The 19,875-nt window shown below is 38.0% G+C and overlaps 1 protein-coding gene across 1 annotated transcript in view; it reads left to right on the forward strand.

Moving 5' to 3' along the window:
• LOC112147915 (SERTA domain-containing protein 4) overlaps nucleotides 1–9,075 on the forward strand; it is a 25,541-nt gene extending 16,466 nt beyond the window's left edge. The window contains exons 2-4 of the mRNA XM_024274589.2: nucleotides 2,446–2,618; nucleotides 3,450–3,565; nucleotides 4,759–9,075. Coding sequence (XP_024130357.1) covers nucleotides 2,465–2,618; nucleotides 3,450–3,565; nucleotides 4,759–5,574 — 1,086 coding nt within the window. The 5' untranslated portion in view covers nucleotides 2,446–2,464 and the 3' untranslated portion in view covers nucleotides 5,575–9,075. The remainder of the gene's footprint in view (nucleotides 1–2,445; nucleotides 2,619–3,449; nucleotides 3,566–4,758) is intronic.
• The last annotated feature ends 10,800 nt before the right edge of the window (nucleotides 9,076–19,875 follow it).

Genomic DNA, 19,875 nt, shown 5'->3' on the forward strand with positions numbered 1-19,875 from the left:
GTACAACAATAAACTTTTCAATTAATCATTGTAAATCAATTAATCAATTTCTATTCCTACAATCCAACCAGATCTATCTGTCTGAGGCAAGTTTTTAATTGAACCGACCTATATAATTAAAATATAATCAGTCCATCATTACAGTCCAAGGTGTGGAACCACTTTGAATTATACAAAGACGTGGTGGAATGTTCTAATAATGTTTCCTATAGATTATAGTGATGAGAAAAAAACAACAGTGGGCTGAACTTTATGAAACTGAAATATGAATGGATTTGACATGAATTCTTGTTTATATTTTTGTTTACACTTGATTATCTTGCATTACCTGTAAAGCTTTTCCTGCACTGTTCAGTACCAGGTACTGATCTCTGAGTCACAGTGGCTGAACTTTTGGAGAAAGATGTACTGGATCGATGTTTGGTCAGTGAATCGGATCTTTCAAAGTGAACAAAAGTCAACTATGAATTATTTGAACAACCACAAATTATGATGTGGATCATTATTGTGCAAAGCTGCAAATTCTGGTTTATTTTGACATATTTTTTATAGTTTCTTCTTTTTTTGCACTTTCTTGATATTTGCAACGTTTTACAGTGTGAATGAATACATCTGCATTTACATGGTACATGATTGTATCATTAGAACACTAATGGAAGCTACAGCCAAATTCACAACTTGGTAACTGTACATGCAGCAAATCTTTTATAGTTTCCTACTTTAAATACATTATAAATTAGGGCTGCATGATATTAGAAAAACTTCCGATATGCAATATTAGTGATCAATATTGCAATGTCGATACACGACCAATTCCATTTCGCTGCATCGGTTTTATTTAAAAAAAAAAAAAGTTAAAAAGAACTTAAATTTTATTTTGAATGATCCACCTTTCCTTAGGGGGCGAGTATCTAACAAAAAAGAGGTTCTTCCATCTGATTGGTCAAATGCAAAAAGGGCTCTATTTAATTTGTTAAATACTCCAAGCTGTCAAAAGATTGCCTTTGCATGTGTAAACACTTCAGGTAACCATTTACAACAGTTTAAGCTGTCCTATTTCAATACATGTATTGCACAGGCTGATGCTGCAAAGACAATAATTTTGCGATGTATTGTGCAGGCCTTTTGTAAATGATGCAAGTGACTTCAAGTTGCCAAAGTGAATGACATTAATCTGTTTTAAGTATTAAGGTTTAAGAAAATGATGAGTATAAGTTGAATTATTTTGTGTTAGAAATGTAGTGTGCAGTTGTAGTCATCTTCTGATCCTAAAGCGTATGCTCTAGTGATAGAACCTGCAGTGCTGCTCTCATAATCCAGTCGTTTCTGGAGCTGGCTGGATGAAACGGTGCGAGTGATGTGAGGTTCCTGTGGCTGATTAGTCAGTTGAAGGCAAACACTAGAAAAGCACTACAGACAAATAAAACTGTTCAGCCAAGCAAAGCCGGGAGCTTATTGAAATGGACATTTTAATCAGGTACCCAACAGGGGTGAGGCTGAGATGTCGCCTCGGTTGGGGCTGCTAAAATGGCTTGCGGATGATGATACATGTTTGTACTGTCAGGTGGAGGAGGGGAAGCAAAAGCTTTGAGAAGGAAAGGTGTTGACAAGAAGGTCTGGCTGCTGATTCTCTCACAGCTGGCTTTGCATTCTGCATGAAGGGGAGAAATTAGCAGAGGACCAGATGACAGCTATTCACTGTGATCAAAAGGACACAGAGTTTTCCTTTTTTCTCCTCTGTGGATCCACAGAACCTCAGACAGACTGAGGCTCTCGGGCCTCTCGGTGGCTGCACAGTAGGGCTCTGTTTTCAGATTGAAAAGGCTCAGTTGGCAGATTAGTGCTGCTCTCTGCCAAGCAATGTGTCGCACTAGAGTGTCTCCCTGTCTGCATCACTTTCTTTTAAAACATTAAATACTTTAGGATTGTTGTTTTATACAAGAATTGATCAAACTTGGAGTTAATTAACAGCAAACAGCAAGATATTTGTGGAGATGTTTGCCCTGAGAGTTGGACCAACTGGTTTCAGAGATGATCATATTGTTGACTGAAGCTTCCCGGTTCAATAGGATGAGTCAGATTCATTTCGTTGAACAAATTGGTGTCAAACATCTCGCTGCCTCTACTAACAGTGAATTAATAGGGAATTGGTGGTGAGAGTGGGTGTCATGTCTCCATCTGTGAGCCTCTCAACAGAGCAGCCATCTGACGGTTTGCCGTGCGTGTTGGTGCACACACACATTCGTCACGCAGCTCAAACAAAACCTCCTCCTTTCTCAGAAGTTGTCTGTTTGCCAGAACCAGATAGAAAGCTTGGTAAAATTGACTCCTCTATGAGTAAATTGTTCGCTTTTGAGGCTCATGGAAATACAGCGATGGGTATGAATAGTTAAACCAGAGGTTTATTCCATCAACTGACTCAAGTTTCTTTTTGCTTCTTCTCAGACCTCGATCGGAGAGAGAGATGACCCTCGTCTTGTCCATGAATCCTTTCTTGGATGCAGAGGGAAACCCTCCGCCCTCCACATTCCCCCCCATTTGGGAGTCGGAGCGCTTCACTAAGGCCTGCCTGTCAAGTCGTGCCACACCGCGCAGCTCTGAGGAACAGTTTACACAAGGTGCACCACAGAGTTCATGCTCCAATTCTACTGATTTTTTTCATGATTTTCAGCCCCATTGCAGGTTTATAGAGTCACAGTTTTATTTCTTGTTTATATGCTGCTGCAGAAAGGAAGAAGGGACGAAAGAGTTGTTCATTTATTGCAGCATAAACTGTGTTTTATAGATCCGTTCAGAAAATTGATTTTCATTTAATCATCAAAAAGATTTATGAATCTTTTTTTTTGTTCAAGTTGAATCTTACTGTTTTTTTTTTGTTCTGTACATTAAAATTCACATTAAAAAAATAAAGCAAATAGATAAATTAAATGATAAACTGCTTTTTCTAGACCCTTTAAACTACTGTCTCCTTTGGTTCGACCTGAGGACTTCATTGGTCCCACCGCTGAGAAATCAGGTCACATGTGAGACCAAATTGGTAGCCCTCTGGAGTCCTGACAGATGGCTCACACTTGCTGGGCAGAAAGCGTTTTTTTTTCTGAAAATGTTTTTTGATGAGCACCATAACTGTTTCCATAAACCAGAATGTAAGTTAAGTGTTGAGATGTTCATGCTGCAGGCTGACAGATACAGCATTCAAGATATTTCTAGTTAATCTGTTTGATGCTTTGAGTTTTTACAGATCTCATTGTAGGTTTTCACCTCTTATAAGCTGTTCTGTAATTGTATCTCACTGAGTAGCTTTCAGATGTATCAATAATGTTGGGTTTCTTCACATCAACTTGCATGAATCTCATCTCACCTTTGTTAATCTAATGTGTTCCTATATTTTTAGACAAATAATAAGATAATGACATCAGTTTCACTAATGACTTTACTTACTTTTGTAGAACCTCACTGCAGACGAGCTCCAGATCACGTCTCCGTTTCAAGGATTGCTTACTTCAAGAGGAAGTTTGTGGATGAAGATGAGTCACCTTTCAGCTTCAGGTCCTATTGCCACACTGTGAGTTCCTCTGATGCACATGCAAACATTATCAATGCTTTCCCATCCAGAGCAGATTCTCTGTGACAGCTCACCTGAGCAACCAAACAATGGTCTGATGGAACATGAGGGACCTGTTCAGGGACACCATCTAGTTTTATTACTTTTTTTATATGTCAGATCTCTCTGAATATCTCTCTTTATGAAAATATGTATGTATTTACTCTTTTAGGTTGCTTACATCATTTTTCTTTGCATCCTGCCTTTTCATCCTTGACAAAAAGTGACTAGTCTAAGCAACTAATTAATGAAAATAAAATTACTAAACATATAAATATAAATTTTGTAATAAAAGTTTAACAGTTATAGCAAATGAATGTGCAATTGAAGAAATTAAAAACTTTTCCAAACTTTCCCTCTAACTGTTTTAGTCCATATACTTACACAAAAATTGTATCACATAACTTTGTGAAACTTTGAAAGCTAAACATAGTTTTTTCACATACAACATAATGGAGTTGTCCCTCATTTATTGTCGGGGTTACAATCTAAAAATGACTTCTGAAATCTCCAAAGTGTGATTTTTAATATTGTAAGCCTGTAAAACTCCTCACTACACACTTTATACACTTTTCTCAGCAGACAGGAACATTTTTACACTTTTCTTTCTTGTTTAAACTCTCAAAATTCAAACCATTATAGAAAGAAGATTGATAAAGTCTCCAACCAATCAGGACCCATAACAGGGTGTGCTGTTAAAAAAAAGCAACTGTAAAAAAAATCTGTTTAATAGCAAATCCACAAAAAGTGATTTGTGATACAGCTAGTACATAAACTACTAAAATGCTATTATATTAGTAAATGCCTACACCTCTTATACAAACTTTTACTATTAGACACTTATTTTGATAATATTTAAAACTTTTTTTAACATAAAGCACAAAAATATTACTGCTCTGTTTCTTTCTTGTCTTTTTTATAATCTCTATTTGATCTCTATCAATTTCAATGCCCCCCCGTCTCATAACTGTATTTACAAAGAAAAAATGTTGTTTGTTTTAGAATTTGTTGTACTTTACAGTCCAGTCTAGCAATGGGTTAAAGACTTAAGTTCACTGTCTGGAAGGTTTGATTATTTAACGCAGATATGACAATAGTTTCTCTATCTTGTTGACTTAACTGAAGCAGGTTGTCTAAACTCCGCCTCCCCTCAGGTCGCCCCGGTTTTGGAGGAGCGTGCTCACGTGCTGCGCCTCTCCCTGGAGAAGATGCGATTCATCGACGACCCCGAGTTATTCCTGCGCCGCTCCGTCCTCGTGAATAACCTTCTCCGGCGTCTGCGCGCCGAGATCCTGCTCCAGAGCAGTGACTTGTGCTTCCCCCCCGGCCCTCCGTTCACCGCCGGGCCCTGCATCCTCCCGGCTGGCGCCGGGCCCGCTCACCAGTTGCTCCACAGAGCCGTGCCCTCCCGGATCTGCTTAGCCCCCCAGGCCGGGCCGCCGCTACGCAAGCGTTTTCGGACAGTCGCTGGGGTACAGGGGGACCTGCGCCCTGACTGCGCCCAGACCTGCTGCTGCATCTACGCTGCAGCCGCCGCCGCAGGCCACTACATCCACTTCCCCTTCTCCATGTACGACGCAACTCTCTCCAGCTGCCCCCCCACGCCACACTCCTCTTCATTCTTCCAGCTAGCCGGCCACAGCAAGCTAGGCCTAACGATGGTCGTCGATGACGACGAGGATGAGGATGCTGAGGAGGAGGAGAACGAAGAGGAAGAACATCGGGCAGAGGAGGATGAAGACGATGAGGAACAGGAACAGTCCGGTCCCTGTGTCGACGTTAAAGACAAAGACCAGCAAGTGCTGAGTCACAAACAGGAGAGGACAGAGGAGGAAGGAGACGAGCCAGAGGAGAACGACGAGGAGGAAGAGGACGAGGAAGAGGAGAAAGCTTTGAGGCCGTGTCTTTGGGGCTCAGACCAAGAAAGCCACAGATTTAGCTTGTGGCGCCGCCGAGCTCACAGACAATAACTGCAAAACGATCAACACAAGAGGAGAAAGCGTCGACGACCGCATCTGTAATCAGCTGGAAATCATTTGTCTCGTTTTGCAAACCAAGCAATCTGTTTACTTTAACAATGCCAAGTCACGTGGACGTCAAAGGTCCGACGTGCCTGAATGTGGCACGCAGACCGAGGCTAGATGAAGGAAAACCTGAAAGGTCGTTTTTTTTCCTGACAGTCAGCACATTTTTCAAACATTTATAAACTACAAGATCACATATCAGGGGATCTTAAAGCCCAAATGTGAAGTGAAGCTTGCTATTGCACTGAATCCAAGGCTATTCAAGCACAAGAGTCCCCCATGCGGGGGCCTCTTATTGGTGCAACGGTCTTTCAGGACCCTAAACAAACCCCAGAATGAACGGGTGGTCTGCTTGGAGGTGTGTGTTTGCAGAATATGATGTAGCATTAAAAAAAAAACGGATTTAGCCAGTTTTGTTGATTAATCCACTCATAATTCTGCGTGCCTGTTTCTTTTTGTGGCCGTCTCAGGCGTCAGCATGTGCTGCAGCGTGTAGAATTCAGATTACTTTATGACAACACAATCATATGAATTGTTAACTTGCAATTTAAAGTGCCTTAGTGTTTTTTCTGAATACATGTATATTGTGTGTTTATGTAATTGTTTGAGTTACTAAGTGGCTACTTTGCATAATCAATGGCTGCTTCGGCATATAACGGGATACGAGCATGTCGTTAGATGCAGAGGAGCTGATAAATGTGTTGGAGTCTGAAGCAAATATCCTCACCTCAAGGGTTTGTTTTTACATCAAATGCATGAGTTCCAGCAAAATCCTTTGCTGATTAAAAAAAAAAAAGCACAAACACCTCCAGCTTTAAACATCACTTGATCATTCGTGTCTTAATATTCGTCAGCCAAGGCAACCTTGTTTGGTATTTTTCTTAAGGATTTTTTTGAAAAGTATTATTAATATGGTTATAAAAAGGTCCTCTATTAGGGAAAATTTTTTAAATCTGTCAACCAAGAAGCAAAAAAATTAGGTTAAAACCGTCAAAACTGTTTGTCAAAGAAAAATGTTTTTAATATCCATTTTTACAAGACAGCAGTCCTGTTAAACGTCAAATTTATGTGAAACTCACATGTACCATTGAAAACCTCTAAAGGTAAATTATGTTTGACACCATAAAAAAAGTTTCAGTTTATATTAATAGCTTATTGATTTATGTGGCGCTTTAAAATGATCACGATCAAACAAATCCCCGTACATTAAAAGTCCAAAAATCTTTTGGCTGTAACCACTTAAGATATACACAGAAAAAAGTACAAGAGTTTCTGACATTGTTTCTTTTGAATCACAGTTTGTTTTTCACTATAGTTCCAGAAATCAAAAAGTTTGTCACCACAGAGCTACGGCCGAAAAGCAGATTCCCCGTTTTTTTATTAAGGTGCACTCTGACTGAATGCGATTTGCGCAACAAATTAGCAGGCCCCGCCCCTCTTTTGTCGCGAGACAAATTCTCTGCTCGTTGTCTGTCAAAAACTGAGTTCCTGAGTTTGACGGAACAGCCGCGTGTGGGAGGAGCTACCAGCTAATGCATTTAGGATGACCGCTTTAAGGGAAGGTGTCTGTCGATTTCTCACTTAGAATGTATAGACGATGCTTACATGATTATTATTAAAAGATTTTCCCGGTACAGGGAGCTGTGTCTGAATGACAGCCACTTTCGCTGTGTTTCTGTGTCTCTGTGACTGAGCTTGAAGGCTCTCTGTCTAGTCGCTGAGCTCCTGATTGGCAGATGCGATGCGCCGCCCTGTCAAACTTCAGATATTTTAATTCAATATTTTAATACAATTCGCTGCCAGACCTTCACGCTGCGCCCGTCGCTGAAATCACACCACGGGACTTCAGATCGCCACATGTCATATCTGTACTTGACATTGAAACTCCGCCGCTTGAATCACGTTCAGTGTGAATGCACCTTTATAGCCTATAAAGCAGAATCCCCATTTCTTTATTCCAATGCAAACATTTGATTCTTAAATGCAACAAAATCTATTCTAAAGTTTATTTGGCTTCTGGATTTGTTCTGGCGACAAAACAAAAGCAGTTAAACCCCACCCTCAAAGCCTAAAAACAAATGCTGAGCTATAAAAGAACCCCGTAGCATCTCATGTCCCATAAGAAACTTAAAATCCTAAATTAAATATTTCATTTTCACATCACTTTGAACAACAAATTCATATTTGCCGACCATTTTTCCAGCTCTGCTCACAGGCTACCACCCTAAGACAAACTTTCTCTCAGTTTTTAAATACTGTAAATCAGTGCAAACCGTTCCAGACAGATTCAAAGCATCTGCAAAACATTCAGTGCTTTTTTTTTCTCCTCAAAACACAAAGGAGCGCTGCAAATCACACAAGCAGATCAATAACTCCAGCAAATGTTGAGAAACATTTTAGAATCAACCTGATGGCTGTCTTTGTGTACTCAGATAAGGACACAAACACACTTCCTCCTGGTTGCATCTGAAATAATCAAGAATTCAAGTTTACTAGTGAAGCTTTGGTGTAAATTGAATTATGTTGTGATTTGCAAAGCACACTGATGGGAGCTTCTGGTGTTACTGACAGCATCTAAAAAAATAAAAATTATGATCTGTGGTGGCAGTTGGATATTTAAACCCCTCTAATAGTGTTAAACAAATTCTTTTAGTAGCTTCATTCTTGAATGTTTGTAGTTCCTCCAGGAAATTGTGGTCACATTTTATTTAATTATTATTTCGACACTTAAAAATACACAATTTAACCTGTCCAAATTCTCAAAAACACCTTTAAAAGTCGGTACATACCTAACCTTTATTCAAATAAAGCTAAAAAAAAGTAAGATACTTAATTGAAATTAAATAAAACTTGAACCTCCGCACAGAAAAGGTACAGAATTGTGTCCTATTTTTGTTTGTTTACCTACAAGCCACGGAGTGAGACGACTTTAGTGCTTAAAAATCAAGAAAACTTGTCTGCTGGCGGACATGACTCAGACAAAATTTAAAAAAATTCATGTCAACAGTATTTTTTGTTGTCCCACTCACAGTGAAGGTCTCGTTTGGAAGGAAGATTCAATCGCAAACCTGAACCAAAGTAGAAAATCCTAAAATATTCTAATTTTGTGTTTTTTTTTTCTGTAGTTCTTGTATGGCATACAGCAGTTTAAGCACAACTTATTTGAGTTTTATGTCCTTCTCGTTTTTATGTCAGTGATGATAAGAGCAGGTACAGAAGTGGACCTCGGGTCTGTTTTTATTAAGCTCAACAAGCACGAAAAAAAAAAGATTAATGTTGGTAAATGGAAGAATAGGACAAAGCAATATTTGTTTCTGGGCTGAAATGAAATGTTAATTTCCTGTTAAAAAAAAAAGAATTTGAAAAAACTTTTCAAGTACAAGCGTGCTTCAATAACTATGTGATGTTCTGTGACAAGTGTATCATTAAAATAATGGTCGTTAAAAACTCTTTTTGTCTTCAGTTATATTCACAAGTGTTGTATTTTACTCTCACATGATTTCATATTGATCTCAATACATGAATTATTGTCACATTCTTTGACCTAAATGGATTCAATCTGTATTAATCATTTTGCATTTAAATCTACAAAATGCCTTTTGATATAAATACTCTTTTTTTGTTTTAAGCAACAAAAACAACTTTAAACATTAAAACCTGAAATTTCAGACTGTTTTGTTCTTTGCGCTAAATTAAAGTGTTAGATTAATTTACTGTATTGTTTGTGTGTGGGGAAAAACAGGTTATCATTTATTCAGTAAACACAACACACAATCCTTAATGTGATTCAGCTTCAGATATTTGGAATTGACCCAACGTGGTAGAAGCGAGCTTCTGATTGGACATCTCTGTTTGCATCACATGTCCATAAAAGGAGATGGTCTATTTCTGAATCCCTTCACTACCCACTACGTAGTGCATTCACCATTGCATAGTGCTGTCCCAATCTAAAATTTCAAAAAACCAGTGCAGATCGATGCTCACTAGATTGGCAAAAATAGACCACAATGCACTGTGTTTGAACAATATTTCTTTAAAAAAAGTGTTTAAATGTATTTTTTTAAATAAACCATCAATGTTTTAATCACCTGAACACAGTGGAGTCACAAAATAAACATAAAATGCTTGTATTTATTCGGTTTTCACTTCGTAAAAGTGATGATGTCATACTTGTCCCTTAAAAAGAAGAATAGTGAGCATGGTGTCTGAATTGCTTTTAAAATCCAGGGTACTAGATAGTCCTGCACTGTTTTTCGTGGTTTAGGATTAGAGTGGGAATTTGTACATAGCCTTGGACAGTAGAAAACCAACAGGAAGAGTAACTGATCAAATTTACCAAAATAACGATTGATTTGACAGCTTTTTAGATGTAGGAATTTTGGGGCACCTCACGATTCAAGTACGATTCACACATGAGACTATTATCCCAGATCTTCATTTTTTTATTTCTTTATTACAAGACACTAGACCAAAATTACAATTTTTTTCCCACCAAAGTGTTATTTTAAGCAAATTCAAGATCAGTTTACTTGTTTAACTTTTATTGAGAACATAAACAATTCTGACATGAAAAATATTTCGTTTTATAATCAAAACTCTTTCACATCATCAATTTAATTCAGTTCAATTGTATTTACGCATATAGCCCAATATCACAAAGAAAAATGGCCTTATTGGGCTTCATGCCGGTAATTTTAATTACATTTTCATCATCAAAAGTGGAAAAAATTCCCCTAAACTCAGAAACCTCAAATAAGATAATGTTATGTTTTATCAATAGACCAGCTTCAATGAAACGCTCTTTAACTCACGTCAAACTAAATAAATAGTGTCTAGGTGGTCGTATATTGTGGTTACCTACATATTTAATTTTGCTGTGACAGAACTTACACACCACGTGACTTTTATTTAACTGACCCTGAACACTATGAAAGCCAAAATGCCTCCATACTGGCCGGTCAGATGAGATCTAGAAGGCTAGTTTGTGTGCTCTTCAAAAATATTAGTGAAAAAAAACACTTCATGTTTACTTCCGCTTTTTACTTTTACTTTAAATTGTAACAATTTTTCAATTATCGATGACTTAAAATTCATAAAACGATATTTGTCATAATCGATTTATCTAATTGTTTTTTTTCCTTCCAAACAACTACTTTTTACCAACGTCAGTTTGTTATATTTGTGGTTTTTCAACCTGCTGTTCCTCCCAGTGCTTGCTTAATTTTTGTTTCCATCTACTTACTCTACTTGTCAGCTACATGAATGTTGTGTTTTGGTCTCACTCCTCCGTCCAAACACGTCGTGTTTTGGTTCTGCTGTAACCTCACCATTCCCTCCATGTTCACCTTCTTCCATTACAAATGGGAAATCAGCTGCAGGCGTTTTCAAGACGCCGTCCTTCAGCGTGTTGAAAATGAGCCGTCGCACCTTTCTTTATTCAACCATTATTTAAATGTTCTTTTTGAACCTGCCACTGGATTTGTTCAAATTCTGTGCAGCTTTTATCTTTGGAATTCTGGAGAGCAGCTCAGCCATTGTGGCGCACTGTTATGATCGTGTGTCCTTATCGCACGTAAGTGTTAAGGAGGGTAGGGAGGCTGGAATCACAGGTCTGCACCCCCTGACAGCTCTGTTGTGAGGTGAGGATGGAAGATCATCTCTTCTTGACACTCCTGCCACAGGGGTGTGTGGATCAGGCTGCACGCCTCCACTCCAAATCCTTCCCTTCAGATCCTGCAGGGTTGCTGTTTTTTCAGTTCAGTTCAGTGTCTCAGGTACGAAAGTCGAATCAGAATTTGTCATTTAGGACAATAAAACCATATAAAAAAACAGGAAAGCAAAAAGAAGAAAATAAATGTTATAGATTTTTTTTGTTTAAATAATAAAAATAATATCAGAAGAATCTGAGTGAAGTTGCTTAATTTAACTAACAGCAGTAATTTTAGTTTTATTTGTCCTTTTTTAATTAAATAACATAACTTTTGTTTTAACTTATTCAAATGAAATGTTTCCCTCTCATTCTAGTTTATCCATTGTGAGGCTAAAGCCACACACACATGTTCTGGCGGGAGAGTGCTAAGGAGAGGGGAGTCGTCATTTGTCAACAAGGAACTTTGGCAGCTCTCAGTTGCCATGGGAACTGTCTGTTGCCGAGGACCGGTTTTGCATCACAAGGTCCTCAAATTGGCTCCAAAGCCTCGGAGGTCCTCCCCTCCTCCACCCGACTCACCTCCGTCTCACGCAGCTTCAAACATATTGTCAGCTTTTTCTTTTATTGTCACCCCCCCCCCAACCCCCCCCAGCTCAATTTCTCCGTTCCACCACCTCCTGGTGCTCACAGTGAATTCCTGCTTTTTTTTCTCACCTCGAGTTTCCTCATTAGCAGGCAGCTTTGCCGCTCCTGTTTGACCAGACAACCAGCCGTCCGTCAGCGGACACACAGACCCGACCCGGTTCTACCCATGACAGAATGCAGCGGGGACCGACTCACAGGAAGTGCTTCCAGATTACGGCGCCTGAATTTTCATCCGTGTCACTGCAGCTTAAGACCAACAAGTCGATCCCCAGCGGATCAATTTGATTCAGCTTACATAATGACAGCAGCTCTGGCTGTTGTCGTTGTTCCTGGGTGTTTGCCTCCAGCACAATGTGTGTGTGTGTGTTTTCAGAGCAGAAAGGAGCTGCTGTTGTTTGATAAACACTTGCAATGTTGGTGAGAACAGTCCCAGGCTGTGAAGCACGCTCCTCTTCTCGCCCCAGTGGAATTTTCTCAGTGCCAAGACAAAGCTGGTGAGGCAAGAGAGGAAATGAATGTGCTGTAGCGGCTGCAGCATCCAGATCTGGAGATATAAGCTTATTTTATAGCCATCACCGACCTGGCCTGAGGTTGAAAACATTCATTTTGGTTGTCGCTCTTAGGTCAAAAGGAAAAATATTTTACAATTCATTATTTGTCAACAACAAAGACAAACTTATCAATCATTAAAATATGAAATATGTTTTTACCTAAACACACAAAAAAGAGTAAATAATGAGCAAATAGCTTCAGAACATATTTAAATAATAAATGTGTTTCTAAAATATAGAAATGTAACCTATAGAATACCTACTGTGTATTATGAAAAAATTATTCTAGAAAAGAAATCAATTATTCATGACACACCCTGAACTGGCGACCAGTGCAGGGTGTGTCCCGGCTTCACCAGGACAGGTGCTGGTGACCCTGTGACCCCTAAAGAGATTCAGCATGTTAATTAAATGGATGGTTTGTGGCTTGAGTTGTTTAAAATTTTACCAAAATTAGATATATTGGACTCAATGGACACATTTTGCAAGTAGAGCCCAAATAGTGTCTTAAAAATGTGTTTAGTGACGGACGAACTTGAGTTTTGAACACATTTCCATAGACGTGTCATTGGAAATAGTCGCTTAAACGCAAGTTTCTGATAGCGGCGTGAACGTAGCTTCAGAGCTAGCCTTCAATTAACCCTTTAACACCAGAGCTCCAGTGTTTAATGTTCTTTGATTTACTGTAACTTTTCAACCGTTAACACGATCATTCCAGTAGATTCTGAAGGAGAAAAGTGACTCGCGGCAAAATTTCACTTTTGTCTGTCAATTTTTTTGGAGCAAAAATGGCTTCTTTAAACATCCCCAGACCGGAGGCCTGCAACCTGAGACTCTGGAGCCACTTGTGGCTCTTTTACCACTCCATAGAATAGAATAGAATAGAATAGAATAGAATAGAATAGAATAGAATAGATTAGAATAGAATAGAATAGAATAGAATAGAATAGAATAGAATAGAATAGTAAATAGTAAAAGTGTCTTTACAGTTGCGTGTTTAAAAAAGTTAAACATAATAACACTGTGTTATAGCACCATTTAGGGCAAGTTCAAAAGACAACACAGAAAGAAAAATAAAAATAAAAAAAATACTTTCATATTACACAAATTTGTTCATAAAAAAGTCCACTTGTTGCTCTCCATATATAGTGGCTCTCTGGCTAAAGAAAAATAAAATGATAGTAGCCCTAACTTTTAAAAGATGTCCTGGTTAGCATCGATTTAATTTAGATTAGTTATTTTTATAGATTTATGGCTGAAGAAAAGGTTTTTACATCCCTGCTTATGTCCCACTAAATCAAGAGGCTTTGTGTGCTCCACCATTCCTCCAGAATAAAAACATTTCATAAACTATCAAAACTAAAGTTTTATTTCCTATGATCGCTCTATTTATGTCATGAGTTTAAAGCACATATTTTATGCTGCACAACAATGTTTATTAGCTATACAGCCGATAGTTGATAAGATCATTAACTTGTTTATATGCTGTTGAATCCTAAAAGTCATGTTCAGGTTAACAACAGTTGTATGTACAGAGAAGAATGACAGCCAAAGTAGACCTAAAGAACATTTTTTTCTTGTGTTGCTTCAATTTTTTCCTGGTAGTACATTAGCTTCAGTGGGATGATCCCATGAAACAAAGGATGTCATTTATTCTGAAAGGAAATCCATCAAAAGTAAAAAAAAATAATTTGACATTTGTAGAAAATGCTTTTTCTGTATGTTTCTGTTTTTAAATAATGTCTAAACAAAGATGTTTATTTTAAAAGTAAAACAAGTACATTTTCAAAAGGGTAAATTAAGACTTTATGGGTTCCTAGTTGGTTTTCATCCGTGGGAAACAGGATTGGCTCATGAAGTGTTAAAGGTTACAGATTACAGTGGTAGTTCCTGGTAATTCAGTTCCTTCAGTCATGCCTGATGCTTGTGTAATTTGTCTGTGTTGTTTACTTGTGTATATCAGACGGTGATTCTCTGTCAGCTGAGTGTAGCTGAAGCTGAGCGGGAAGCGGCGTGGTCAGGTGGGAGGTCAGAGATGTAGGCGTGACGAGAGCCCACACCCCGTCTGAAGAGTGGCGTCTTTGGCGTCAGTTCAACCTTGTTTCAACCTGACAGACCAGAGAGTAATGAGGAGGTTAAACCACCGAGTGGGTGAGGGAGGGAAGAGTCCAGGACCATCGTGACACGTCCTTCTTTAACCTTGTTCTCTATCTCTTCTGCTGCATTCTCCATTTTGCCACCTAACCGACTGTACAACCCCTGGGATCAGCTGATAAGCCGCACATCTTCTCTGCGGCGCTGCTCCATTTCCTCAGGTCCCGTCTTTTCCAGCCGCCGCACACTGACACGTGCGTTAGTGATCGAGAAGGACACCATGAAGGAGCGGGAATATGAAAACTGCGAGGACGTCGGCTTTGATGTGACCTTTTCCTCTCGCTTCTTTCCGTTTTCACTTCAGAACTCTAAATGTCAACCTTTTTCTGCTCTTTTCTATCCGAGCCTCTTTTATCACACGAGGGAAGCCGGGTCAACTGTACCTAATTAGTCCAGTTCTGCTCCTCTGGCTTGTTTTTCTTCAACCTGGAGCATGACTGAAGACACGGGACGTTGGGTCTCAGATGCTGCTGATGGGAGAATGTCTCCATGCACTCGACTTACTTACGGTGACGTTGGACCAAATCAGAAATTAGCTTCGTAACAAGCTAAACTTGAAAAACACTTCTCCTCTTTTTGACTGTTTTTAGGATTTAAACTTCAAGGTAATCAGAGAGACATATTAAGCCCATTTCGGATATAAATTAGTAATAATTAGATATTTAAAAACAATAATAAAAACGTTAGAAGATGATGACAATTTTGTTGACAGTGTAATTACTCTCAATCACAAAAAGGCTGTTTTGCAGTAATGAAGACAGTACACACACATGTCACATCAGATTCATTAACTGTAATGATTATTCATTAGAGTTGAGTTTGATTTGTTGCTTGTAAGCGAGAGGGAAGTAGAGAACCTCATATAATCTCACCACTCATGATTTTTTTTATTTTTAAATGTATATTTGTATTTAGTTGCCATGAAACTGTTTAAAGGTGACTACAAATGAAAAGACTACATATAGGATTTGGAGTCTGTCATACTTACTGTCATAAATATAAATTCATTTTTGACCCTTTTTTGTCAAGCTGTTTCTCAAGTTACTTGCTTTAACTAAAAGCCCCTAGTGGTTTGTTGGTGAACTGCAGCTTGCTCAACATTCTTGAAGAGCTTCAACCTGGAAGCATAAAGATCAAAATGTGGTCAAAACTCATCAGTTTGGACAGTAAAATCATTTTCTTAATGGATGTAATTTCTCACAGTTAATGTTTGTAATTGTGTTTGAGTTAAGACAAATTGGTTTATGTAAAGAAATCATTGCTTCATCAAATAAGTCCTAACATTCGAATGCAACCAGATTTCACCATAGATTAACTTTTATGTCAAGCATTAGCTAAATTAACACAAAATCATGTTTAAAAATAGATTTTCAGTTTTTAAGTTTAGGATTTCCAGTATATTTTTAGGTAAATATCCCAAAATGTGTTTCCAAATTTGTTTGAGATGTGATTTTGACTTATGAATAAATCCAGACGTGTTTTTTTTTTGCTTCATTTCTTAAATCATTATTATAGTTTACCTGAAACTCGCCAACTCTGATTAGAACCAAAACTTAATTCCTGTTTACCGGCCTTGTCGTCTTTTTTGGGTTCTTTTTTTTAATCTGTGGTTTTGTTAAGAATTTTGGATTAAATTGTTACCAAGTCCAGTCAAACACTAGCATTTTGCATTATCTTTATAAAGCAGAATCAGATTTATGCTCAGATAAAGAGCAAACTTCAAAACAGTAAAATAAGACTATTTTGTCTCTACTTTTACTACTTATTTCTATTTATCAGTTGTTTTTTTTTAAATAACTGAGTATGAACCAAATGTAATATCACTGGTATTACTCCCACTCCTGTTCTGGGTTTTAATTTGAGGTGGAAAACAACACCTTCTACATAACAATTCATGGTTGTGAAAAGCATTTAAAAAAACGACCTCTAGAAAGATGAAGGAGATTAAAGATGTCACCAATGTGCTTCTCTTTGAAAAACAAAGAAAACGTAGTGAATCTTTGTGGGACAGTCAAATACTAAAAGTTGTCAGTTTCCAGGTACAGATTAATCACTAAAAATAACATTTAAAAAAAGATGTTTTAAGGTTAATGTTGCTGAAAATACACAACCTCCCTGAAAAGTGTGTCATGTTGCAGCACTGCGGCACAGAAACTTGGCTGGTTGAAAGGTAAAAATCTGGCACCTCGGAGTGAGGAGGTGTAAAAGCATCATACGAGAGAGCTTCATCCAATTAAAAATAAACCACTTGGCAGACTTTGAGAAGATGTGACATGGTTTCAAACCTGCACCCAGTCATAAAGGCTTCAGCAAAATGTCTTTTAAAAAGTAAAAAAAGAAGAACTTTCCTTCAACTCTCAGTGGTTTGAGTCAAGCAGCTGAACTTCAGTAAAGACTGCAGCAGCAATCAAATAAAAAGTAGATTTTCTTCATGATTTCAGTCTTGATTTCAACACATTTTCAATTAATATTTAATCCAAAAAAAATCTTAAAAATCTTAATTTAAATAAATTCCAAACTCAACCACTTTTGCTTTACAAGTGCCTACAAGTATGTTTTGCAAATAATTTTATTCTTTTAAATGCTTTTATTTTTTAGGTTGAGATCCATCCATCCATCCATAACATCACTTGAACTCTTTAGAGAAAATCTTCATTTTACCCTAAAAGAAAAATGATCAACTCAAATCAACTCTGAATGCTACTATTTCAGTTCTTTTTTGTTTTTAAAGTTCTAACTTTAATTTTAACCTGCAGCACAGACTCTGTGATAAACTGTCTCTTTCATGCAGAATGGAGAAATCAAAACTGTCTTCACACACAGATTTTACGTTAAATATTTTCATTGGTTTTAATGGGAGAATTTGGCCCACGGATGTGATTCATCTCCATTTTATGGGACGCTTGCTTCATTTCGGTGTAAAAATAGCATCTCCACATAAAGTTAGCTTTTGTTTATCCTGCTATGTGTGGCTTCAGCTGTTTCTTAGAGCACTAAAGACGTATTCTCTGAGCGGTGGACGGCTCACAGGAAGCACGGAGGCTTTGACATGGCATGATGATTTTACTGTTTGACTTGGAGAGCTCCGCTGTTATTTCTGTCTAACCTGGGGCGAGCTGGGAGGAAACCTCAGAGCTGCGAGGCATGAATGGAGGCCGGGCAGTGAGGAAGCGAGAGGGAGACTCAAACACACCCAGAGGAGTCGGGCGGGTTATGAGTTAACAAATAAACGTGAACAACAGAGCCACATGTCTGTAAGTGTTATTAAAAGTGCTGCAGGCTCAATGTGTATTAAAGCCACGAGCCCGTTATTGGAGCTGTAACTCACCTCTGGCTATTCAAAGCACAGCAAAGGCTTGATAAATAAAAACCATTTTTTTCTCTTCATTTGAAGAATTTTTTTCTTTTTACTTATTTGATTTATTTGCTGAGTTGCTTTGGGGGTTTTGGATAGCAATAATGGCACTTTTTCCAATTATGTTTTTAGGAAGTTACCATGGCAACAAGAACGTGCACGTGGGAGCTACTAATTGACACCCCAAACTGTATAAAGATGGGGGTAGAAGCCAAAAGAAAACATTTTTTATCCCTTCAAAAAGTGAAGAGAACACAAGAGGCAAAACTGCAGAAAAAGAGAGAAGACAGGATCATGTTTTGGACTCTTTTTGAGAATTGACAAATGCTGCTGAACACAAAGAGGTTCCAGTTCCTCAGAGGTTCCCTAGAGGTCACAAGGTCAGTTGCTACTTGGTCAGAAATCCAGTGAGTGCCTCTAAAATTCCTTCAGAATCTACTGGAATCATCTTGATCGCGTTAACAATTAAAAAAGTACGGTATGTTAAAGATTTTTTTGGAAGCTGCTACATTCTGTTCATTGACGTAAAAAAAAAAACCAAACAAACAAAAAACAGTAATGGACCTGCACAAACTGGTGCGGAGATCCGGTTCCTCTCTGGGATACTGCCGCCTCTCAAATAAACAGGAGTCTGCAACCTTTAACACTTAAAGAACCATTTGGGTCAAAGTCTCACTGAAAACATCCCAGCAGGAGCTACAAAGTCTTATTTGCTTTTCAAGAAAATAAGATGCTGATTTGTTTTTATATTAATGTTACTATTATGATAACTATAAACAAGTTTTTTCTTTTTATAAAATGAAACTTTGTTATTTCAAAATTTGAAATAGTTTATCATTTTTGTCAGATTTCACATGACTTCCTTTCAAAATAAAAGATATCCTGTGTCACATAGGATCATCTCAATTTCAATTTTCAGACAAAATTTGCTAATCTAATGAAAAAAAAAAGATTTAAATACTTTTAAAATCCTTGAATTTGTTTAAAATAAAAAATCTGGTCCTCAAAAATCTGTCACAAAGCTTTTGATACGTCCCTCAACTGTAAATGGGTTCAATCAACTTTTTTTAATATATATATTTTTTACTTTACTTTACTACATACTTACTTTTTTCAGTTGTAATTTTTAAAAATATTTTCTTTTTCTTTAATCAAAGAGCCACAATAGAGGGATCAAAGAGCCGCAGGTTGCAGACCCCTGCACTAAACGGACCGGACCGGTCCTCTTCCGGCCGCTTTAGAATAGTCCAGGCAGTTAAAGTGAGGGTGTAGACCGATGAAGTAGCTGTGCGCCATAATGGTGCGACCACAGCAGCTCTCTATATTCGCAGATTTGGCGTGTCTCCGGTCCCTAACCCTGCAAACTGAATGGATAGAATTTAATATTCTTTGCAAGAATATTGTAGGAGGCATAAAAAAATGGATCTTGAGTCTAGAAAAGCGCTGGTTGTACAGTAGCTGTTGTCGTAACAGTAACAGTAGCTCCGCCCTAACCTACAACCAACGGGGGACCAAAAATAGTATGAATTGGTCCGGCCTGATGGGTCCATTTTGTTAGGGAAACGCTCAAAATACTATACCGGTTCAGTCCAGACCAGACTGGCTCAGTGGAAACAAGGCACAGAGTCTATGGTCACTGGAAACTGGAATTCATCACGATCAATAATATTGATTTTCTTCTTTTGGATGAGACCATGAGCAGACTGAGGAGTTCCTTCAGTCAGACTTGAACTCCTCACTGCAGGAAGGAGCGCTTGGTGACAGCTATTAGACTCTATAACATCTAATAAATATCGTTGTAATTATTTTTGAAGTGTATTTTTTTATTTTGTGTGATTGCTTTTTTCAGTAATAGAGCTATGGAATGGAAACCAGTTATATAGCATTACCAG

Source organism: Oryzias melastigma, linkage group LG22, assembly GCF_002922805.2.
Source record: "Oryzias melastigma strain HK-1 linkage group LG22, ASM292280v2, whole genome shotgun sequence".
Classification (NCBI taxonomy): domain Eukaryota; kingdom Metazoa; phylum Chordata; class Actinopteri; order Beloniformes; family Adrianichthyidae; genus Oryzias; species Oryzias melastigma.